This window comes from Salvelinus sp. IW2-2015, unplaced genomic scaffold (genome assembly GCF_002910315.2).
Source record: "Salvelinus sp. IW2-2015 unplaced genomic scaffold, ASM291031v2 Un_scaffold1020, whole genome shotgun sequence".
Taxonomy (NCBI): Eukaryota; Metazoa; Chordata; class Actinopteri; order Salmoniformes; family Salmonidae; genus Salvelinus; species Salvelinus sp. IW2-2015.
The window spans coordinates 287434-312884 of record NW_019942690.1 but is presented as its reverse complement, the minus strand read 5'-3'; the positions used below and the strand labels follow the sequence as shown (position 1 = coordinate 312884).

Genomic DNA, 25451 nt, shown 5'->3' with positions numbered 1-25451 from the left:
TCAATACAGCACCCAAAGACGTGTCAATACAGCACCCAAAGACGTATCAATACAGCACCCAAAGACGTATAGTAATTAACACAAGAGGAGTAAAATAAAATACACAAGAATGGAGCTATATACAGGGAGTACCAGTACCAGATCAATATGCAGAGGTATTTGAGGTAGATATGTACATGAAGGCAGGGTAAAGTGACTAGACATCAGGATAGATAATAACAAGAGTAAAATAAAGAATATAGTAGCAGCAGCAAATGATGAGTGTAAAAGTGTGTGAGTGTGTGCGTGTATGTACAGTATGTGTGTTTGTGTTGTGTCGGTATGTGTTTGTGTGTTGACAGTTAGTGCATTCGTCTAAAGATAGCTAGGTGGGACAACCACATCAGTATCACAGGCATAGTAGTTAACTAGCTATCAGCAAAGTCAGAGCTTTAAAAGGTCAAGTGCAAGTGTTGGTTCAGTTTTCTATTTTTAGGTGGTGGGTATTTAAGATACTGTTTGAAGAGGTAGGGTTTCAGGTGCTTTCGGAAGATGGGCAAGGACTCTGTTATCCTAGCTTCAGGGGGAAGCTGGTTCCACCATTGGGGTGTCAGGACAGAGAAGCGCTTGGACAGGGCTGAGCGGGAGCTTGTCTCCGGCAGGGGTCGGAGGGCCAAGAGACCAAAGGTGGCAGAACATAGTGCTCGGGTTGGTAAAGAGGGGCAATTCCTCTTGCTGCCMMGTAGGCAAGCATCATGGTCTTGTAGTGGATGTGAGCTTTGACTGGTAGCCAGTGGAGTGTACGGAGGAGTGAGGTGACTTGGGAAGGTTGAAAACCAGGCGGGCTGCAGTGTTCTGGATAAGTTGCAGGCGTTCGATGGCACCAGCAAGGAGCCCAGCCAACAGCGAGCTGCAGTAGTCCAGACCAGATATTACAAGGGAAAGGAGAAAACTGGTTGAGTGTCATCCGCATAGCGATGATAGGAGAGACCATGTGAGGATATGATGGAGCAGTGTGATTTGGTGTATAGAGAGAAGAGGAGAGGGCCTAGAACCGAGCCCTGGGGGACACCAGTAGTGAAAGTACGTGGTCCAGACACAGATCCTCTCTACTTGACCTGGTAAGAGCAGCCTGCCAGGTAGGATGCAATCCAGGAGTGTGCAGAGCCTAAGACGCCCAGCCCTGAGAGGGTGGAGAGGAGGTTCACGGTGTCAAAGGCAGCGGATAGATCTAAGAGTGTGCAAACAGAGGAGAGAGAGGCAGCTTTGGCAGTGCGGAGAGCCTCCGTGACACAGAGAAGAGCAGTCTCGTTTCAGTGACCAGTCTTGAAGCCTGACTGGTTAGGGTCAAGAAGATCATTCTGAGAGAGATAACAAGAGAGTTGATCAGAGACAGCTTGTTCAAGTGTTTTGGAAAGAAAAGAAAGAAGGGATACAGGTCTATAGTTTTTGACATCAGATGAGTCCAGTGTTGGTTTCTTGAGGAGGGCCATTTTGAAGTCAGAGGGGACGCAGCGAGTGGTCAGGGATGAGTTGATGAGGGATGTGAAAAGGTCTCCAGAGATGGTTTGGAGAAGGGAAGAGGGGATGAGGTCGAGCGGGCAGGATGTCCGGCGTATGTAGTGTTTGTGAATGTATGAGGCTTTTGTGTTGGTGTAACAGTGTAGTGTGTGTGAGTGAGTGTGTATGTGGTTTGTATGTATATTATAGTGAGTGTGCGTAGGGTCAGTGCAAGATAGAGTCAGTACAGACAGTTTGGGTACCATTAATTGACTATATAGCAGTCTGGATATTTAGCAGTCTTATGGTTTGGGGGTAGAAGCTGTCTCGGAGCCTGTTGGTCCGAGAGCTGATGCTCCGGTACCATTTGCCAACAGTCTATGGCTTGGGTGGCTAGAGTCTTTGCCAATTTTTCGGACCTTCCTCTGACACCGCCTGGTATAGAGGTTCTGGATGGCAGGGAGCTCGGCTCCAGTGATGTACCCTCTGTAGTGCCTTGCGGTCGGAGGCCAAGCAGTTGCCATACCAAGCACTGATGCAGCCAGTCAAGATGCTCTCGATGGCGTAGCTGTATAACTTTTGAGTATCTCAGGGCCCATGCCAAATCTTTTCAGCCTCCTGAGAGGGACGAGGCACTGCCGTGCCCTCTTCACGACTGTGTGGGTGTGGATGGACCATATTAAGTTCTTAGTGATGTGGACGCCAAGGACTCACAGTCACACACAGATACACATACATGCTGGCTGGCTCAGCCCTTAATTATTGCTGGTACAGGAACAGAACAGTGGCAGTGGCAGCAGCAATCTCTTAGCACCAGCCCCCTTCATCACCTCCACCATGGTGACTAATGCATATTGACTCTACCCTAATGAAGCATCTCAAATGGAAGGGACGCCGAGAAATTGTCCCCCATGCATCTTAAAGATTGATTCACTCGCATCTCTCTCTCTTTCTCTATCTCTCTCTCTCTCTCGCTCTCTCTCTCCCTCTCTCTCTCTCTCTCTCGCTCTCTCTCTTTCTTCTTCTCTGTGTCTCACACTACTGTACAGTATGTCATACAGCACACACACAACCTTGACTGGAGTGTGTGTTTGTCCGTACCCGTCTGTGTGTGTGTACACCCTGGCTCTCATTAGCCGAGAGAAGCAAACTCTCAGACCATCCTCTGGGCATTTCATGACAACGAGCTCTATGCAGCATCAACATGACCTGATCTCCCAGTATTAGTTCAATCAATGTTTGTCACTTTTTGTGTTGGCTGTCCAAATGGACTGTCTGCACACACACACTGTAATAGTGTCTATCCACCAGTATTTTATGGATTCTAGTAACATACTGTACTGTTTGCGGGAGATAGGTTTTCAAAATATTGGCTGGTTTCTTAGATACGTGTCTCAGCCACGGCCTTTGAGATGCTACAACACCATACTGTAGTGGAGAAGTCATTATAGCCTACACTTTTCTCCATCAATATGTTTATCTGTGCAAAGAGTCCTCGGGCTCTGACAGGGTGGAAAGGGCTCAGTCAATCGGTTCATCTTGCTGTTCTTTACTGTGGTTCGACAGACAGTAGTGATATTAAAGAAAAAACCCTGTCTGGACCCCTATCCATTACCCCCTCTATTACACCCCCACCCCCTATGCCCTTCACCTTTCCTAAACCCTCCTCCTCTCCCCTTCTCTTCACACTCTTTCCCTCACCCCCTGTCCCTGTTCAACTAAACCATCCACCTCAGCCCTGACAACACACCTCCATCCTCCAGCTGACCCTCCTGATTAAATAGAGGGTTCGGGAAGAAAAGGACCGAATCTAAAATAATCAGAGGAAATATATCCACATCCACCTGAGTCCTCCAGTTCTGCTGGCTCCCCCATGGTCCTCCTCTCTTATCAGGCTGTAGCAACAGTGGGGATTAGACCCTGGGGCTGGGGGTAAGGTGACATTGGGCTGGGCAGGCAGGCGTTAACATAACACACACACATGCACGTACACAGGCACACACATACACACACCAGCAATCACCACTTGCATGTCCTTGAGCATAGCGAGAGGAAAGCCCTCGGCCTTTGAACAGCACAAATCCCAGCCGTATTAATGGATTGCTGCATACATTAGTATACATGAGTCACTTTGGGTAAAAGCCTGGGTTAATGAGGAGAGAATAATAATAGTCATTATGGGAAGCTGTTTCTCTAATGTATGTCATCTTCTGGGGCTTAATGGTCCTGTCGTGTTAAATAAATAAATACATAAATGTTATCATCAAAGCCAAGACACACTGTGACGGTAGCAGAAGAGAGGGGGAACTTCATGTACTGAAGTTAGACATTAAGTTGTGACTCCTTGAAAAACAAGTTAAGCTATCCTGAAAAGGGTTACCACAGAGGGGGAGGTTGATGTTGAGGGAGGCCCTGAAAAGGGTTACCACAGAGGGGAGGTTGATGTTGAGGGTGGCCCTGAAAGGNAAAGGGTTACCACAGAGGGGGAGGTTGATGTTGAGGGAGGCCCTGAAAAGGGTTACCACAGAGGGGAGGTTGATGTTGAGGGTGGCCCTGAAAGGGTTACCACAGAGGGGGAGGTTGATGTTGAGGGAGGCCCTGAAAAGGGTTACCACAGAGGGGAGGTTGATGTTGAGGGNAGGGGAGGTTGATGTTGAGGGAGGCCCTGAAAAGGGTTACCACAGAGGGGAGGTTGATGTTGAGGGAGGCCCTGAAAAGGGTTACCACAGAGGGGGACTATACTTTATTTCAATGTTATTTGGGTTAGTAGAAGCAGATAATAGAATGGCATAATTATACAGCTATGTATGGTATACCTATATCTGTTTTCCTGTCTTTTCCTACCAGGGTTCAAACTGAGGAAGAGGAGTATTGTCAACAAGCCCACGGTAGGAACAGGAAGCTGCCCTCACCTGGTGGAGGCCATACCATGTGACGAGCCCAGCTGCTATGATTGGCTGCTGGTGAAGCTGGATGAGTGTATCCCGGACAACGAGAGAGCGTGTGGACCAGGCACCCAGATACCACAAGTCCAGTGTGTCGTCGGTGATGGTAAAGAGAGAGAGAGAGAGAGAGAGAGAGAGAGAGAGAGAGAGAGAGAGAGAGAGAGAGAGAGAGAGAGAGAGAGAGAGAGAGAGAGAGAGAGAGAGAGAGAGAGAGAGAGAGAGAGAGAGAGAGAGATAAGTCTATTGTATCGATGTGTTAATTACCGTGTAACAATGGATTTTCATGGTTTGTTCAGGGGTTGTGTTACAATACGTTTTGGGTGAATTGCAGCTCAGAGAGCCATATTGTTTTGGCTTTAGCTTTACTGCCTTAAACTGTGCCTGCAGGGGCTCGGCCTTAGACAGTGCCCAAGTGTGTGTGTGTTTGTGTGCGTGCGTGCGTGCGTCCGAAAGGGTAATTGCTGTTTCTGTAGCAATCTTGTTTTGTGGATATTTATTATATTTATTGTTTGCCTTGATCCTAAGATTGCACAGAGCTATGGAGGCTTGTGTGTGCATGCCAGTCTGTGTGTGTGCGTGTGCGTGTGTAAAGCTTTGTGCTAAAGGGTTTGACTGCAGCCACACCAGCCACGGCGTGCTGCCTGATATCCCATGGGGCCAAGGGGCCATGCACGAGCCACTGCTGGTCGTAATTGTGCTCGCTGAGACACACACAGAGCTGTGCTGGCACGGCCTGAGGAGGGACACACACACACACACAGGGACAGAGATAGATATACAGCACCTGCTTGTTCATGTTCTCTCCAAATGAAACTGGGCTACAGAGACAGAATTCAGTTAGCATGTGAGAGTAAATTAAGAAACAGTAACCACAGTGCTTGTTGCTTTTGGCAAGCACGGTTCTATTGGCTACTTGTAGTACTGTAGATGTCCACCATTTGAAGACTGAAGAGAACACCTTTATTTGGTTGGTTGGTATAGTCTTAGTCTAACAGGGCACAAATTTAAATCCTTTACTTTCCTCATTCTTATTCACACACCAAATGACAACTCTACCATTGTCTCCTACGATGTACATTGTTTTTCTAACAGTGCCGAACCAAGATGCTAAAATCAAAGAGATGCACAACTCCTCAAACCCGTCTTCACACAGATCGCATTATTCTCTGATCGTGTCTGACACAGAGCAAACATTTGTTATGGCATGTGTAATAGGTGCACTTTGGAAGGAGTGTAACTGAGGCGTTTTTTTATGTGGTTTGGGAGGTGAGCTTTTTAGTCAGGGAAAACCGAAGGGGCCTTGTGTTTTAGTCAGGGAAGACCGAAGGGGCCTTGTGTTTTAGTCAGGGAAGACCGAAGGGGCCTTGTGTTTTAGTCAGGGAAACCAAAGGGGCCTTGGTGTTTTTAGTCAGGGAAGCACCGAAGGGACCTGTGGTTTTAAGTCAGGGGGAAGACCGAAGGGGCATTGTGTTTTAGTCAGGGAAGACCGAAGGGGCCTTGTGTTTTAGTCAGGGAAGACCGAAGGGGCCTTGTGTTTTAGTCAGGGAAGACCGAAGGAGCCTTGTGTTTTAGTCAGGGAAGACCAAAGGGGCCTTGTGTTTTAGTCAGGGAAGACCGAAGGGGCCTTGTGTTTTAGTCAGGGAAGAACAAAGGGGCCTTGTGTTTTAGAGACACAGTTTAGTCTCATTTCAATAATTTCATTCACCCTAACTTAATTAAGTTCAGAATAATGGAGAAAATATGCATAGCTCACTTGAGAATTTAACAATGCAAATGATTAGAAGTGTGAGTTTATTTATAGAGGAATGAAGATGTGATTCACCTGTATAGAATCCCAATTCAATATATCTGAAATAGTTCATCTTAGTTTAAGATGATTAAATAATCCAACAATGAATAGAAGGTAATAGAAATGAGAGATGTCGATGGCATCCCTTCTCACTCCATTGTGTTATAAGGGAAATGTGAAGAACTCAATTGTCATGATTCAATATTGGACTGTGCGTTGTAATTGTATTCTACATCCTGGGAATTTTCTATTCTTTCTCGTTCGACTAAGATTCAGCATATGAATATAGTAATTATCCGAAGATTCCTGAACCATAGAACACTGCCCGCTAATGAGTACCCTAAGGAGGGAGGGAGTGTAAGTGTGTGTGTGTGCGCGTGCTCATGTGTGTGTGTGTGTGTTGGTACTTCTCAATCAGTTCTCATATTATAAAAGTAATCAAGGTTCCCATTCACATCCGCCAGAGCCTGGTGCTGCCTGTACCATGCTGTTGCTGTGACGCTGATTACACACAGTCCTCTTATTGTAGCCGAATGGGGAAAGGCAGCTTAACTAGAAGCGGAAAGTAAACCTTGGTGATTACTAGTCTAATGGTCTCTTCCTTTCTGAGGACAAGAATATCTAGATTGTATATTGAAAGATGTATGGTACACGAGGAATGCTATTTGAACTGAGAAAGGGAGATTTTTACATAAAGTAGTAATATTGATGAGGTGAAACACTAATAACACTAGTCTCTCTCTTTCCCTCCTCGGCTCTTCATCCTTTCATCCCTCCCTCCCTCTTCTACTCACCACTCCCTATTCCCTACCCCTTTTTAAACCCTTCCTACCTCCTTATTTTCACAACTTTCTATCTCTCTCCATCCCTCTTTCAATCCCTACCTACAGACTCTGTGTGTTATATTGATCCATTTAGCTATGTGGTGAGCAAGCCCAGGTAGCCTTTTTGTCTAGATTYCTGATTTCTTCATTCATGGTGACCTTCCCATCACTCTTTGCCACTTACAGAGACAATATGGCTGCTGGATGTGGTGAGCTTGTTTTTACGGCTGCACCCTGTTGAATCAGACTTAGTTACTGGTAAATTAGATTATCTGGTGCTGCTCCACACAGTCAGATCCCATTTACACTGTCTTTCTTCCACATTAGTGTGTGTGTGTTTCCTGTGTGTATGTTCTGTGTGTGTGTGTGTGTGTGTTCCTGTGTGTATGTTCTGTCTGTGTGTGTGTGTGGTGTGCTGTGTGTGGTGTGTGTGTGTGTGTGTGTGTGTGTGTGTGTGTGTGTGTGTGTGTGTGTGTGTTGTGTGTGTGTGTGCTGTGTGTGTGCTGTGTGGTGTGTGTGTGCTGTGTGTGTGTGTGTGTTGTGTGTGTGTGTGTGTGGTAAAATCTATGGTGCGACAGAAGTCTTTCAACCGCCTGGATGGAATGAGACAGGGTTAAATAGAGGATATGTCAAACGATGTCTGGTACTTTTCCATCAAGACACAGATGAGACCCAGCTGGGGGGGGGGGTTCTCATGTGAGGTGTGTAAAAGTTAAAGGAGAATTATCTCTTTGATCGGTTGGAAGCTTGTTTCGCCTCTGTGGGTTTTGTTGAATTGATTTCCAGACACTTGCTTGACGGGGAAAGGGAGGATGGGGGGGAAAAGGGGACTTTCTGAAAGGTGAGAAGGATGTTTTGGATTTGAACGGTCCATGATTCAATACGTTTGTTGTTCATTTGCATTGCAAATAATGTACTTCTTGCAAGTCATGAATCTCTTCATTATTAAAGCCTTTCGTGTGTACGTGTTTGTTGTCTTTCAACATTCTGAAAGACAGTAACGTCCTGACCAGAGTTCTTATGTGTCGTGCTTGTTTTAGTGTTGGTCAGGACGTGAGCTGGGTGGGCATTCTATGTTGTGTGTCTAGTTTGTCTGTTTCTGTGTTCAGCCTAATATGGTTCTCAATCAGAGGCAGCTGTCAATCGTTGTCCCTGATTGAGAATCATATATAGGTGGCTTGTTTTGTGTTGGGATTTTGTGGGTGGTTGTTTTCTGTGTCAGTGTTTGTGCCACACGGGACTGTGACGGTTAGTTAGTTTGTATTTTTGTATAGTGTCTTGTTTTCATGTTCATTAAATCATGGAAACTTACCACGCTGCACATTGGTCCTCCGATCCTTCTCGCCTCTCCTCGTCCGAGGAGGAGGAAGAGCTAGACTGCCGTTACACATTCATGTTTGTTTTACTGTCTTGACTCTCTTGAGGACTTGTGATTAAGACAGAATCTACAGTATTCTGTCAAACAAAGATGTCACAAAAAGACAGTGAGTCAAAAGCCATAAGAATAATCATTGTCATTAACTAGGAGTACATAATTTTGGTGACAGATTCATGCGAATATTTTCAAATCTGCATAAAGAAAACATGCGCATTTTCTCACCCCTGGTGTTTCCACCAAACAGACTTCTTGCGAATGAAAATCAATACGTGATGAGGTATTGCACACATTTTCTCTTACGTTTTCATGTAACGATTAAAAATCAAAGTTCAATGTATTTCTATAACATTTTCAATTCTACCGATATTTTTGGCACAAAACTGTTGTTTTAAATAGCAAATGTGCCTACTCTTGTCACATGTGCTCTAGCCAACAGCTCGCAGATACAGTGCGGGTAGGCTGTGGGTGTAGGCTACCTACACGATGAGATTATAATGGATAAGAGCGAGAATATTTGTATTTGTCAAACAGCAGYCAAGCATCGATCTTCATGTCACCAGAATAAGACCCTSGATATTTATTGAAAGGAGCATCAAGCTCATCACTTTGCACTTTCACCCCCCTGTGAAGTTCATCATMATTTATTTAATCTGTAGCCTAATAACCTGCATGCTTTCCGAGTCGTAGTGGGAGGACCACACAACATATCATCGCGTGACTCMAAGTTTACTTTCATATGATGGTTATTATATTAATATGTGCGTATAAAGTTGTTTCTACTACCATTTTTCGCATAATACATTTTACAGACACAAAAAAGATCCCACCATGTCAAAAGCACAAATTATCTGTCATCATTTATAAAATTGTACCAAAACTTCCTGTTTCCATCAAAGCTGTCATAATTTTTTAAATGTGGTATGACTTTACTCGCATAAAAACTGTGGATGGAAACATGGTTATACAAACAATTAAACGATTTCCTCACCCAATCTATCGCATGGAAGACTTCCATTTCAAACACCCCCTATAACACACACACCACACCACACACACACACACACACACAACACACACACACATCACCAACACACACACACACACACACACACCACACACACGCACACACGCACAACACACACCCAGCCCCCCATGGCGGCCCCCCCCCAGTCCCTCTTGACTGGACCTTATTGATCTTCTGTTGTCTGCTGATGAAAATGGATTCGTTTCCCCCAAGGGGCTCCAGAATGTCATCAGACTGGATGCTCCTCTGGTTCTCATGTCCACTATAGGACTTTTTATCACCTGGTACAGATAGGAGAGAGGGGACCATGAAAGAGAGATGAGATGGGCCTCGAATACAATGGGGTGAGATTAGGGGTTTTCACAAAGATATTTATGCGGATGACCTGGGGTGAAGATAGGATGGGTGAAGATAAGGGGAGGGAGTTGTGGAAAGAGGGAAGGGGGTAAAGGGTGGGGGTGATGAGGATAGGGGTAGAAGTGGGAGTTGTGGTGGGCATACCTGGTCACTGAAACCAATGGAGAAACAAAAGAGAGAGATGGAGTGAGGATGGAATGGGGGTAGTGGTGGTTATGGGATGGAGTGAGGAATGGAATGGGGGTAGTAAGTGGGCATGGGAATGGAGTAAGGATGGAATGGAGGTAGTGGTGGTTATGGGATGGAGTGAGGATGGAATGGAGGTAGTGGTGGTTATGGTATGGAGTGAGGATGGAATGGGGGTGTGGTGGTTATGGATGGAGTGAGGATGGAATGGGGGTAGTGGTGGGTATGGGATGGAGTGAGGATAAGGGTGGGGGTTGTGGTGGGTATGGGATGGAGTGAGGATAAGGGTGGGGGTTGTGGTGGGTATGGGATAGAGTGAGGATAAGGGTGGGGGTTGTGGTGGGTATGGGATAGAGTGAGGATGGAATGGGGGTAGTGGTGGGTATGGGATAGAGTGAGGATATGAGTGGGGGTTGTGATGGGTATGGGATAGAGTGAGGATGGAATGGGGGTAGTGGTGGGTATGGGATAGAGTTAGGATAAGGGTGGGGGTTGTGGTGGGTATGGGATGGAGTGATGATAAGAGTGGGGGTAGTGATGGGTATGGGATAGAGTGGGATGGAATGGGGGTAGTGGTGGGTATGGGAAGGAGTGAGGATGGAATGGGGGTAGTGATGGGTATGGGATAGAGTGAGGATGGAATGGGGGTAGTGGTGGGTATGGGATAGAGTGAGGATAAGGGTGGGGGTTGTGGTGGGTATGGGATGGAGTGTGATAAGGGTGGGGTTGTGGTGGGTATGGGATGGAGTGAGGATAAGGGTGGGGGTTGTGGTGGGTATGGGATGGAGTGAGGATAAGGGTGGGGGTTGTGGTGGGTATGGGATGGAGTGATGATAAGGGTGGGGGTTGTGGTGGGTATGGGATGGAGTGAGGATAAGGGTGGGGTTGTGGTGGGTATGGGATGGAGTGAGGATAAGGGTGGAGGTTGTGGTGGGTATGGGATGGAGTGAGGATAAGGGTGGGGTTGTGGTGGGTATGGGATGGAGTGAGGATAAGGGTGGGGGTTGTGTGGGTATGGGATAGAGTGAGGATGGAATGGGGTGTGTGGTATGGGATGGAGTGAGGATGGGAGGGGTGTGTGGGATGGATGAGTGATGATAAGGTGGGGGTTGTGGTGGGTATGGGATGGAGTGATGATAAGGGTGGGGGTTGTGGTGGGTATGGGAGGAGTGATGATAAGGGTGGGGTTTGGTGGGTATGGGATGGAGTGAGGATAAGGGTGGGGGTTGTGGTGGGATGGGATGGAGTGATGATAAGGGTGGGGGTTGTGGTGGGTATGGGATGGAGTGATGATAAGGGTGGGGGTTGTGGTGGGTATGGGATGGAGTGATGATAAGGGTGGGGGTTGTGGTGGGTATGGGATGGAGTGAGGATAAGGGTGGGGTTGTGGTGGGTATGGGATGGAGTGATGATAAGGGTGGGGGTTGTGGTGGGTATGGGATGGAGTGATGATAAGGGTGGGGGTTGTGGTGGGTATGGGATGGAGTGATGATAGGGTGGGGGTTGTGGTGGGTATGGGATGGAGTGATGGATAAGGGTGGGGGTTGTGGTGGTATGGGAGGAGTGATGATAAGGGTGGGGGTTGTGGTGGGTATTGGAGAGTGAGATAAGGGTGGGGGTTTGTGGTGGGTATGGGACGGAGTGATGATAAGGGTCGGGGTTGTTGGTGGCGTCCCACAGATTTATATCAATACGGTGATGGTTCAGGATCCCACAATCACTAGCTCTTCTTCCCATCTCTATGGCATTTTCCACTGATACAGATAGGTGGGACCAACAAGAGGGATGGGTTGAGATGAGGATAGGGGTAAGGGTGGGGGTTTCACTGATACAGTGGGACTGACATAAGAGTGATGGGATGGGTTGAGGTGGGGTGAGGAAAGAGGTAGTGGTGGGTGTTGGAGAGATCCATGCCATGATAGAGGGAAGTTATGCAATAGGATGGGGTGAGGAGAAGGGTAGGAGTGGCGGTAGTGGTGGAGTACCACAGATTTAGATTGATACAGTCCTGGTGCAGGACCACAACACTATCTCATGTCCTAATGAAACCTTGAAAATACCTCAACTGTCTCTAAATCCTAAATGCCTTAAAGCCCTAAGTTGTTGTTTGTTTCCTTTTTAAGCCATTAAGGATGGTCCTAAATCCATTTTGAGACTTTCCGTGGTCAGGCATGCTTATTCTGACCTTCAACATTCCAGAAATAGACCTTAGCTCAATCTTATATTAAATATATATATATATATTTTGCCTATTATTCATAAATGTTTTAAAAGTATTTGTTTCCAGGCTGTCAAATCAAATTAAGTAATTTCACAAGGCTATGAACCTGGAAATGATGCCTGATAAATGCCTGATAACCTGGAAATGATGCCTCTCTCTCTCTCCCCCCCCCCTCTATCTCCCTCTCTCCCCCTCTCCCTATCCCCCTCTCTCCCTCTCTCCCTCCCTCCCTCCCTCCTCCCCAGGCTCTCTCATTCAAATTTGCAAACATTGAGGGGATCATACTGCTTCCTGTGCTCACAGCTATCTCATCAGATTTGGTGTAGCTATGTAACATGTGGAGAGGTAGAACAATAATATTGTCTTAACGCTTATGGCAGGGTACTGACTTTCATGTGATCAACATTATTGATACAGTACCAGTCGTCCTGCCGACTCCAATGGTGTTATGTGTTAAACATGTAGAATATGTATGACATTATGTCAGAGCATCATGATCCAGGGATGTGTGTGTGTGTGCGTGTGTCTGTGCGTGTGTCTGTCGCTCTGGATAAGAGCGTCTGCTAAATGACTTAAATGTAAATGTAATGTAAATGTGCGTGCGTGTGTGTGTGCATGTGAGGACATTTGTCAAGGACAGAATATTCCACCTTCGCAAAGATGACAAAGRGGTGATTATACTAATTAATACAAATTTTAATCCGATTGTGCAAACAGATYCTCAAGGAAGATGGATTCTTTTAATTATGCTATTGGACCAAAAAACAGATCTGGCTAATTAATCTATATGGGCCAAATAAWGATGATTCACACTTCTAAAATATATATAATAATCTATTGAGCTCACCGGCAACGAATGAATCTATTATTATGGTGGGAGATTATAATACGGTTTTAAGTACCTCAATGGATCGTAAAAGAAATCACACTACAAACTATCCCCCTCATGCACCTAAGGAGATCATAAATATCATGGATACATTAGAACTAGTGGCTATATGGAGAATGAAAACCCTGACCTAGTGAGATATACATGGAGGAGGTTTAATCAAGCTAGCCGTCTTGACAACTTCCTGGTCTTATTCTTGCTGGCATCAAAAGTTTAAAACAGTTTTAATAGGAGAACGAATGCGATCGGACCACCATCGAATTGGCCTCAATATAACTCTTACAGAATTTCCATGTGGAYGGGGATATTGGAAATTTAATCAAAGCCTAATGGATGACAATATGTTCTTAACTAAGACATTAGTATATAAACAATTCAGAATCCCCTTATTGTATTGGATGCTTTTGCATGTACTTTTAGAGGCCATTCAATACAATGCCAATACAATTACCATCCAATACAATACAATTAAAACAAAAGCAGTATAGGTCAAAAGAAAATAGACTGACAAAGAAAATGGACGAATTAACAGCGCAGGTAGATGGTAATGGAAACTGTACTATAGAGGAACAAAATAGGTAAGAGGAAAAACAAAAATAATTGGAGGTACTTACTCAAGAACGATCAAGTGTAATGTATAAAAATAAAGCTAATTGGATGGATAATTGTGAAAAATGCACAACATGATGTAAAGCTTTCTTTCCTAATAATAATAATGTAAAATATACAAATTTACAGAAAGACCTGTGTTAAGGCCAACTTACAGAAGAGGAACTTTTTGAGGCAATTAAATATTTTCAGTCTGGAAAACCACCAAGTCTTGATGGTATACCAGTAGAGGTGTATCAGTCCTTTTTTGATGTACTCAAAGATCCATTATTATCATGTTTTAATTACTCTTATACAAATGGTAGACTTTCAGGTACTCAACAAGAAGGTTTGATTGTATTACTACTAAAACAGGACTCAGGTGGTAAGTATAAAGATCCAGTCCATTGAAAAATCTGGAGGCCTCTTATACTTCACTGTTGTGATGCGAAAATCCTGGCGAAATGCATGAACATAGAATAAAAAAGGTTTTACCAGATATTGTTCATCCTGATCAGACCGTTTTTTTTGCATGGACGATATATTGGAGATAATATATGGCAATTACTTGTAACAATTGAACATCAAAGATACAGTACCAAGCCTGGTCTTCATAGCAGATTTTGAAAAGGCATTTGATAAAGTATGACTAGAATTTATATATAAATGCCTGGATTACTTTTCAGTGAATCTCTTATACAATGGGTTAAAGTTATGTACAGCAACCCCAGATGTAAAATTGTAAATAATGGTTACTTCTCAGAAAGTATTGAGCTTTAAGAGGAGTAAAACAAGGCTGTCCGTTGTCTCCATATCTATTTATTATGGCCATTGAAACGCTAGCTATTAAAATTAGATCCAACAAGAACTTCAAGGGGATAGAAATCCAGGGGATAAAAACAAAAGTAGCAATGTAGATCCATGACTCAAGATTTTTCTTTAAGTCCGCAATCTCAATCCCTGCACAGTCTCATTGAAGATCTTGATCACTTTTCTAGCCTCTTTGGACTAAAACCTAATTATGACAAGTGTACCATATTACGTATTGGATCGTTAAAAGACACAGTGTTTACACTACCTTGTAGTTTACCAATGAAATGGGCAGATGGTGAAGCAGACATTCTTGGTATTCACATATCGAAAATATAAAGGAACTTACCACAATCAATTTCAATAGAAAGTTAGCAAAAATAGATAWGATTCTGCAACCATGGAGAGGTAAATACTTGTCTTTTTATGGAAAAATCACATTGATTAAATTAACTATTTGGTCCTATTACAGTTCACTTACTTACTTACTAATCGTGCTGCATAATCCAGACGACTCGTTTTTTAAATCATATGAGCAAAAAATATTTCATTTTCTTTGGAACCCTAAGCCAGACAAAATTGAATGTGCCTATTTATATAATGAATATGAGTTTTGGGGGCTAAAATTATTCAATATAAAAGCTTTAAACCTCTCACTAAAAGCTTCACTCATACATAAGTTATACTTAAACCCAAAATTGTTCTCCAGTCGATTATTAAGAAAGGCTCCTCCATTGTTAAAAAAATGCCTTATTGCCTTTATACAGATTACAACTTCTCATTTCCGACTATTTTAAATGTAATTTTGTTTAAAGTATCGCCCTTTCTTAAACCAGCCATACTAAGCTGGTTACAATTTCAGTTTTATCCTCCAGAAAAGATAGAACAAATATTACAACAAATGTTATGGTTAAACTCAAATATCCTCTACGGGATCGGTGTCCATATCCTTGCTTCAGGTCCTGAGCTACACACAGTTAGATTTGTGTATGTCACTTTAGGCGAAAACGGGTCAGATCCTTAAAAGGATGTACTGATTGATAAAAAAATATTTTAAAGGATTTTTATTATTTGTATTATTATATTTATTAATGATATTATGAATAGAATTGAAGGAGTTATGTCACATATGCAGCTATCGAAAATATATGGGAATGTCTGCTCAATCCAAACTTACAACCAACTGACTGCAGCATTACCACAAAAATGGAGGAGGCAAGTGGAAAAGGGAGAAGGTAGGGAACTTGTTTGCCTGCCATATTTGAAAGATACATGGCAAATGGTTTTTGAACTGGTACAAAAAACACTTTGAATTTTTCAATTTAAATTATTATATAAAATTCTTGCCACTAACAGAATGCTATATACAGTTGAAGTTGTAAGTTTACATACACCTTAGCCAAATACATTTAAACTCAGTTTTTCACAATTCCTGACATTTAATCCTAGTAAATATTCCCTGTCTTATGTCAGTTAGGATCACTACTTTATTTTAAGAATGTGAAATGTCAGAATAATAGTAGAGAGAATTATTTACATCCTGACTGATGGCAGCTCATTCCTGCATTATCAATGCTTGGAGTTTGTCAGAATTTGTGGGTTTTTGTTTGTCCACCCGCCTCTTGAGGATTGACCACAAGTTCTCAATCGGATTAAGGTCTGTGGAGTTTCCTAGCCATGGACCCAAAATATTGATGTTTTGTTCCCCGGGCCACTTAGTTATCACTTTTGCCCTATGGCAAGGTGCTCCATCATGCTGGAAAAGGCATTGTTCGTCACCAAACTGTTCCTGGATGGTTAGGAGAAGTTGGTACATCGGAGGATGTGTTGGTACCATTCTTTATTCATTGCTGTGTTCTTAGGCAAAATTGTGAGTGAGCCCACTCCCTTGGCTGAGAATCAACACCACACATGAATGGTCTCAGGATGCTTTACTGTTGGCATGATACAGGACTGATGGTAGCGCTCGCCTTGTCTTCTCCGGACAAGCTTTTTACCGGATGCCCCAAACAATCGGAAAGGGGATTCATCAGAGAAAATGACTACCCCAGTCCTCAGCAGTCCAATCCCTGTACCTTTTGCAGAATATCAGTCTGCCCCTGATGTTTTTCCTGGAGAGAAGTGGCTTCTTTGCTGCCCTTCTTGACACCAGGCCATCCTCCAAAATTATTTTCCTCACTTTCTTTCCCTCATTTCTCCAGAAAGTTTGATCTTTGTCCCCATGTGCAGTTGCAAACCGTAGTCTGGCTTTTTTATGGCGGTTTTGGAGCAGTGGCTTCTTCCTTGCTGAGCGGCCTTTCAGTTTATGTCGATATAGGACTCGTTTTTACTGTGGATAGAGATACTTTTGTACCTGTTTCCTCCAGCATCTTCACAAGGTCCTTTGCTGTTGTTCTGGGATTGATTTGCACTTTTCACACCAAAGTACAATCATCTCTAGGAGACAGAACGCGTCTCCTTCCTGAGCGGTGTGACGGCTGCGTGGTCCCATGGTGTTTATACTTGTGTACTATTGTTTGTACAGATGAACGTGGTACCTTCAGGCATTTGGAAATTGCTCCCAAGGATGAACCAGATTTGTGGAGGTCTTTTTTTCTGAGGTCTTGGCTGATTTCTTTAGATTTTCCCATGATGTCAAGAAAAGAGGCACTGAGTTTGAAGGTAGGCCTTGAAATACATCCACACCTCTAATTGACTCAAATGATGTCAATTAGCCAGAAGCTTCTAAAGCCATGACATCATTTTCTGGAATTTTCCAAGCTGTTTAAAGGCACAGTCAACTTAGTGTATGTAAACTTCTGACCCACTGGAATTGTGATACAGTAAACATTTGTTGGAAAAATTACTTGTGTCATGCACAAAGTAGATGTCCTAACCAACTTGCCAAAACTATAGTTTGTTAACAAGAAATTTGTGGAGTTGTTGAAAAACGAGTGTTAATGACTCCAACCTAAGTGTGTGTAAACTTCCGACTTCAACTGTATATTGGGCATACAACAATCTCAGCTCTGTAGATTTTGCTGCGAAGAGACAGAATCACAAGATAATTTATTCTGGTATTGCCCCTATGTAACTTGTTTCTGGTCACAGGTTCAGGAATGGTTAAAAAAACACTACATTCACTTAAAATGAACCTTACAAATAGCAGTGTTGGGCGATTTGGAAAGCCATAGTCGATCAATAAATAATATAATAATACTCATAGGAAAGGTTTTCATCTTTAGCTCACAATCTGTGGACACTATAAGATTAGAAAGGTTCAACATGTAAAACATCACAGCACAGTTAAAAAATATATGTCACATGGAAACCAAACGAGGGTGGTCTGAGAGTGGCTGAGGGGTGGGATTAAAGAGCTTATGTTTGGTAATGTATTATTGTAATGTGACTGCTTTATAAAAAAGTACCATGAATGTAAAATGTGTATGCAAAATGTGTATGTATAATATATGTATTTGTAGCAGAAAAGCTTTAAAAAAACTCAAAAGAGATTTGTCCTCCAAAGATGGGGTTGGTGGATGAGTTAATTAAAAAAAATGTAATAAAAAAAGATGACAATGATTCAGTATCTGTTGTCTTAATGTCTGTGTGACACAGTTGGAGATACACAAGGTTTTATCCAGCTAGCTTATGCATTAGAGATGCAGTCATTTGGATATGAGCACATTTTTATTCCATGTACGCTGTCAAAGTCATTATTAAAATATTAAACTAATGCCTCACTGCCTGAGTTCGAATTTAAATTGGTGCAAATATCCACTTTAATTCATATGTTCTTGTTTTGAAATATGTTTTAATTCCCCCTCATGTCTAATGGCTCTGTCGTCTGCCTGAGAAAGCGAACCAATCTTTCATGATGGTGTAAACATTTATCGTAATACCCAATGCGTATTTTCCCTTCAGACTTGGTGAACATGTGGACAAGTATTGTATGTGGTTTGTGTACTCTTATAGGGTTGTCTATTAAACTCCCTCTCTCCTTAGATAACCAATATCTGGGTTTTATTGAGAATAAAGAATAAATAAGAATAAAGAATAAATTCTTATTTACAATGACAGCCTACACCAGCCAAACCCGAACCAGGACGACTCTGGGCCAAATGTGCGCCGCCCTATGGGACTCCCGATTGCGGCCAGTTGTGATACAGCCCAGGATCGAACCAGGGTTTGTAGTGGTGCCTCTAGCACTGCAATGCAGTGTCTTAGACCGCTGCGCCTCTCGGGAGCTAAGTGTCTATGTGAACAAGTGCGCCAGATCTGATTTTGCAATGTGATTTTGTGGATGATATCGGCACATGATACGGACTGTGTATTGTATTGTATGTGTATGTAACAGATATGGACACCTTCACTTTCTAAGTATCCTCAGCTAGCCTCATACTGTGTCTCCTGTCTCCCTGTGCCTCCAGGTGAGTATGTGGACCGCCAGTTATGCCGTGATGCCATCCTGCCCATGCCCATCATCTGTGAGGTGCCTTGCCCCAAGGACTGTGTCCTCAGTCCCTGGACCACCTGGTCGCTGTGCTCACACACCTGCTCCGGGAAGAACACAGAGGGAAGGCAGATGAGAGCACGCTCTGTACTGGCCTACAGCGCAGGGGAAGGTGAGACTACAATCACACAACGCACAGCGTCAGACCTGGTCCCAGACCTGTCTGTGTAGTACAGCTGACTCAAATGGTTGTTGTCATACCAAACATAGGAGTTGACCTATGGGAGTTGGCAAGACCGCACTAACGGATCTAGGACCAGGCCACACAGCATCAGACCGGGGTTCAAATAGTATCTGTTTTCTTTCAAGTACATTGATGATTGATAGAGCCTGTCTGTAGTGTATGTAGCTGGACAGGGTTTTCACTTTTCTATTGGTTCTGAGCTCAATCATGTGCAGCTAAAATATTGGAAAGATAACATTTTCTTCATTTGATCCCAGGTCTGCACAGCATGCAGGAGAGTATCTGGTATCTCATATGAGGCTGCTGAAGCAAGCATTTCACCATGCCCTCATTCTTTGCTTCTCTCTGCCTCTCTTCTATGTTCCAACAGCCAAATAGTATAAATGATTGTGTATGTTCCTCCTCCACAGCGACTGCTCAGGTTGTAGCCTGGGTTACTGTGATGCAGGGTAAGGTTGTGTGATGTGACATAGTCACAAGGAATAACAAGCTTGAATACTGTAGGATATATGGCTGTACAATTCTCTAGAGCTACATTTTCAATGTTTAGGCTCAAAGAATCTGAGCGTTGTTGTGAAGTGCTTGGAGCCCTAGTGCATAGTATTCTTTATTGCACCTTTCACAAATGTATGGATGGTTCCAAAAAAATCATAACCACTTTGCGTTTACCTTCCTTTAAGGTCTATCGCAGGTGCCCAAGGTTCCTGCACTTTTCGGTACTATCATTTCCCATGCCCTTAGAATGCAGTGTTCCCATAGATGTAGTTTCTCAGCCCTGTAGATGTTATAAGTTGATGTATGTATTCGATATATGGCTACCTGCGTACCAATCTATTTCCCCTCACTGCCTGCTCAGCATAATGTTATGCTTGTACTATGTAAAACTTGTACTGACCCTCAACAGTGCAGTGCTAGTAAAGAGAATTCCTTAGTGTTAAGTGCTGTCTGAAACCTGAACGAGAGGAGACTGAAACCCTAAGGAGAAGAGAAGTGTGGAAGGGGGAGTGTGGTCAGTAATGGAACAAGTGCCTCTGGGTTAGAGTCTTACCGTCTAAGCTGCCAGTCACGACCTGAGAACCCATCTCTATACAACCCACTCTAGGCTGTGTGATTGCCTGGCAGTAGATCAGCATGTTGTAGTATATTTTATAGTCTGCTATGATTTTAACAGTTCTTGTAGATATTCTCCACTGGACCATAGCAAGACATTGATGATAGTCAGATTAATATAATAGTTTGATTAAAATGTTTACATGCTTAGGTAGAAGAACGATTTCCCTAATAATCTTGTTTACATGGACACATCTGAAATCAGGCTAATTGCAGAAAATCGGCAATCAAAATAAACGTTCCACCACAGCTGCCAGGTTATTTCTTGGAAGCATATTTGATTCTGGGTTCGGACATATGAAGTATTTATGTGAAAACTACTTCTAAGAAGCATACATTCAGTTGTTCCGAACACACTTCACTCACGCTAAAGAGGGAGGCTCGCTCGGCTGGTGCTAGCACATGTGCAGATCAAATACACAGCTGGAACACCGATTAAGGTGTTTACTGTACGTGTCCTAATCATTTGAAAGATTGCTCAGAAAACCAGGTATTTTAATCGATGTATGCTTACTTTGATTTTTACCTCACACCGATTAAGATAAGCAGAGTAAGGTGTTTACATGACTACTGCATAATCTGTCTACTGCCATAATCTATTTGATATCTAATTATTAGTGTGCATGTAAACATACTGAATAAGGCATCATAGCTTTCACCTGGATTCACCTAGTCTATGTCATGGAAATGTTCCTATTGTTTTGTACACTGTGTATATCTCTCTATTATGCGTGGAAATACTTTGGAACAGATATCCAAAATGAAACTAATTTCAGCTGATTTGCTGGTGTTTTTACAGTCTTTTAAGTCCAACATTTTTTATACATTTTTGTCAGAATGCATGGGAGCCAAATAAAATCACTTGCGGGCCAAATTGGGCCCAAGGGCCGCCAGTTGGGGAACCCTGATGGTATGCAGTATGTCACCCATGTCTCTTACCTGTGATGAAGCAGGGGCTGGTAACCCAGTTGCTCAGGTATCTGACCTGCATATAGCCATTATAGATGCAGAACACAAAGGCCAGGACGGACAATGCAAACAATGTAGATTTCCCTCCACCAAAAAAATTGATAGATGACCTCGAAGAAAAAATAGAACTGATTAATAATAATTTCACCACCAGTTGTCTAAGGTGGATGTTTCTCATGGCTGAGAAACAAGTTACAATGTTGACACATCATTTAAGCAATGACATGCATTATTATTACCGATTTCATTTTAAATTACAATTGAGATTTCAGCCATCAAATTGCCTACTGAACTGAACACTGTCACCTAGAACAGTGGTTCTCAACCAGGTACTTGGCCTATCCACTGGGGACACTTGGGAAGACTCATCAGACCATAGGCTTACTGGTGCACTGCGTATGAGCAGGTATTCTGGGCAGAGCAAAATAACCAAACAGCAGTAACTGATTGGGAAGATGAGTGGTTTTTGCAACAGAAGTCCACAGCATAAGGCACAGTAGCACTAGAAAAGCAGGTAGCTCCTGAAAAAAAACTATATCCAACACAATAATTAACACATACGTCACTTGAGAAACATGCGTACATGTGATCAAATCACTGGTATGCCCAGCTCCATCGTCCAATCATAAAGAAGGATAAAGGATGGTTCTAACAAACCAAAACCTGCAGAGGAAACATAGAGGAAACCTTGAAATAACATCCAACACAAAACTGAGTGAGCAATGTTCAGTCTGAACCTACTTCTGAAGCCAAAAAGTAAAAGACAATCTGTAGGTAATTTTGTTATATAAAGCTTAGCAAATAAGGCTACTAAGCTACCAAGCTTCTAGGACAGAACAGACTTGGCTGCAACTTCAATTAGCACTGAAGTGTGAAGTGAGATGTGTGAAAACTCTTGAGTACAAAAATAAGCTCCTCAAGGACAATCCAGAGACACTATTTGCTGACTACTACACAGACCATCCCCTGGCACAGTGCTATAAGAGTTCACTACCCCTATGTCAAAAGAGAGGGTATTGGCCCAGGGTGGAAACTCAGAATACTAGACATTGAAGAAATGGAAACAACCTCTGTCAACATCTGGGACAGTAATGCTGCAGGGCATCCTCATGCCACTAGGACAGTAATGCTGCAGGGCATCCTCATGCCACTAGGACAGTAATGCTGCAGGGCATCCTNCAGATCAAATACACAGCTGGAACCCCGATTAAGGTGTTTACTGTACGTGTCCTAATCATTTGAAAGATTGTCGGTGGCATATTCAAAATATCCACGAGAGAGAGAGAGAGAGAGAGAGAGAGAGAGAGAGAGAGAGAGAGAGAGAGAGAGAGAGAGAGAGAGAGAGAGAGAGAGAGAGAGACTTTCTACATTATGAATACTAGTATGATCTGGCATGGGGATGACCGTAACTCCGTCGTCACTGCAGAAAGAGAATCAGGCTGAATGCCTTGCTTCATTTATCAGCCTTCCTATCCCTCAGCAGACAGACACTGTCCAGGACAAACGACAAGCGGTGTGTGTAAGTGCCTGTGCGTGTGTCTGTGTCTGCGTGTGTGTGTGTGGCAGACGCCAGGTGTGGGTTGAGTGTCGTCCTACATCTCTACTGAACATCTGTTATCACACACGCTGATTGAGGACCTCCCAATTCAGGCCCGAAACCTGACTTGAGAGATGCATAAATTATGAATTGGTAAAATGTTTTGCCTTGTGCCAACATTCAAGTGGTGCGGTGATCTCAAGTTAGACTCTCAGGGAGTAGAGAGAGCATTTTGCAGTCAATTGGAGAAAATAGCAGAATAATAACGACTGGGTAATTGCAACTCAGAGAGAAGTGGGGTTGAGCCCGTAGAGTAATTACAACAGGCCATGTTAGGACACTCGTAATATCACAAACGATTAGCCGAGGTAGCTTGACCCACTAGTTAAAGTTCTGTTAATAACAACTGTAGGGAGACTTGGCCTTGTTTTACATGTCGTGAAAGGTTATAGGGACTTTGACTCGAAGAGCTCTGTAACGTAACATGGAGGCAAAGGAGGTACTTTGTTGTAAAGGATATAAGAAAACATAATATAACCTCTGCATGATTTTTATGGTTAGAGACCTTTTACAAGACTTGTAAAGAAAATAATGGCACTACCAGCAAAGCAGATATTCAATAATCCACACTGAGTCAGAGTTCAATAGTTTTATTAGTAACACTGAAACATTCGAATACGGCTTTACAACGTCATTAATTAACCATAGTACTAATAATGACACAACATACCTGACTAACTAATGTCTCTTGGAGGAAAAAAGTCAATAGCATCCTTTAGAAATGACCCGTTGAAGGACATGCTCCCAAAGGGGCTACAGAGGTCAATTATAAATCTTCACTGTGTGGCTTTTGAAGACAGAAGCATTTCCCTATGTAAGTTTCATCAGTTTTCCCCTGCTCCACCAATGATTGGCTGATCTTAGTCCTTCTCCAGCATTGAATGGAGGATCGCGGTGGTTATGTCCTTCACTTTCATTGGCTGGTGGATCTCATTGATTGGCCACTGGATCGCATTGATTGGTAATGGTTGACCTTCCCTTCGGGGGTCTGGTATCCCAGCGTGACAGAGCCTGCTAATGTCTGACATCCCATCGTGGTGAGGGGTGGTTAAGGGTCACACACACACAGATACAACACACACACATGACAACGATCTGTGATAGGGGTGGAAAAGGGGTCACATGTGGTCCACCTGGTGTCCAAGATACTGTCAGACCCCGGGTCAACTCATCTCCGTTGTCTCCATCTCCATGACTGCTTTCCCCCAAGGGACAATATTGGTTTATTTAGCTCTGACACTGCTGTACTAATGTTTTTAACCCAATGAGTGGAACCAAAAAGAGAAGTTAATCTTTAGAGCACAAGACACAGATGGATCAATTGAATGGAAGTGGAGAAGGCTTGGATGATCAGAGACAAACAGCTTAACTTACTCACTTTCTCGTTATGATAAGATGACAACGTTGTCAGCTCAGGCTCAATATTCAGTGCAACTTACGAAGCTTAGCAAATAAACCCTATTGGCTGAGCTGTCTTGTTCCCAGCGAATCAAGGCAAACCACACTCATGTAACTGAGTATTTGTATTTATTAGGGATCCCCATTAGTATCTCCTGTATTTGAATGTGGTGTTTGTGCTTCTGCTTCCTCTTTGGGGTCTTTTTGACAATTGCTGTTGGGGTTTATAGATACGTTTGATTGGTTGATAATTTGGTTGTTGTGTATTTGACAGGCGGGGTCCAGTGCCCCAACAGCGTTGCTCTCCAGGAGGTGCGGAGTTGCAACGACCACCCTTGTACTGTGTACCACTGGCAGACAGGACCCTGGGGACAGTGTATCGAGGACACCTCGGTCCCCTCTGCCAACTCCACAGGGGCTCGGGCCGGAGTTGGGGGAGGGGACTCCTCATGCTCTGTGGGGATGCAGACACGGAAGGTCATCTGTGTACGGGTCAATGTGGGACAGGTGCCACCCAAAAAGTAAGAGTCTCTCCTTCAAAATAAGAGTTTATTTTTTCTAAGTAAGAGTTCCACCTTCAAAATAAAAATAATAATAATACTTGGTATTTATATAGCGCTTTATAAGCACCCAAAGTTGTAAGAGTAAAAGTTTTTCCTTCAAAAAGATAACTGAATACCAACATAAGTAGTATATGAATATAATAGTTGTGTAAAGTGAGAGAGGAATATTTTTGTTCAAGCAAATTACAGAAAGTAAATGCGAGTAGAACGGTTATGCTTAGGCTGATTTGGCATACTACGTATGCAGGGTTCAATAAGCCTTTGCCAAGCATAAATCAAAGCACGAAAGCACAGAGCATTTGTCCCAGTATCTGTCCATGGAAGGAACAAAATCCTATTGTTATCACTGTCTGACTGGCTGCATAGCTGTAAGCTGATGGGTTCCCTGACAGGTTTCTGCCTAGGTTCCAGACATTTGTTCTAAAGCATCTGGGTTCTCCCTCCCTACCACCCTTAGGGCATCTTAGGGACATGAATTATATTGAATTATCTATTTATTTATTCAGCTTTAATAGAAGCATTATTCTGGCAGGATAAGCTGGAGCTACTAGGCTGACTGGGGAAGGGCTAGATCCCATGCTGGGTATGGAAATGAGCCTCGGACAGTTTTATTCCAGCAGTTTCTGATTCTCCCATCCAGGGTTTTAT

General features: G+C 43.3%; 1 protein-coding gene across 1 annotated transcript in view; it reads left to right on the top strand.

Annotated features, from left to right (window-relative positions):
* thsd7aa (thrombospondin, type I, domain containing 7Aa) overlaps positions 1 to 25451 on the top strand; it is a 145815-nt gene that overhangs the window by 61181 nt on the left and 59183 nt on the right. The window contains exons 10-12 of the mRNA XM_070438562.1: positions 4327 to 4530; positions 18900 to 19094; positions 24515 to 24761. Of these exons, the coding sequence (XP_070294663.1) occupies positions 4327 to 4530; positions 18900 to 19094; positions 24515 to 24761 (646 nt within the window). The remainder of the gene's footprint in view (positions 1 to 4326; positions 4531 to 18899; positions 19095 to 24514; positions 24762 to 25451) is intronic.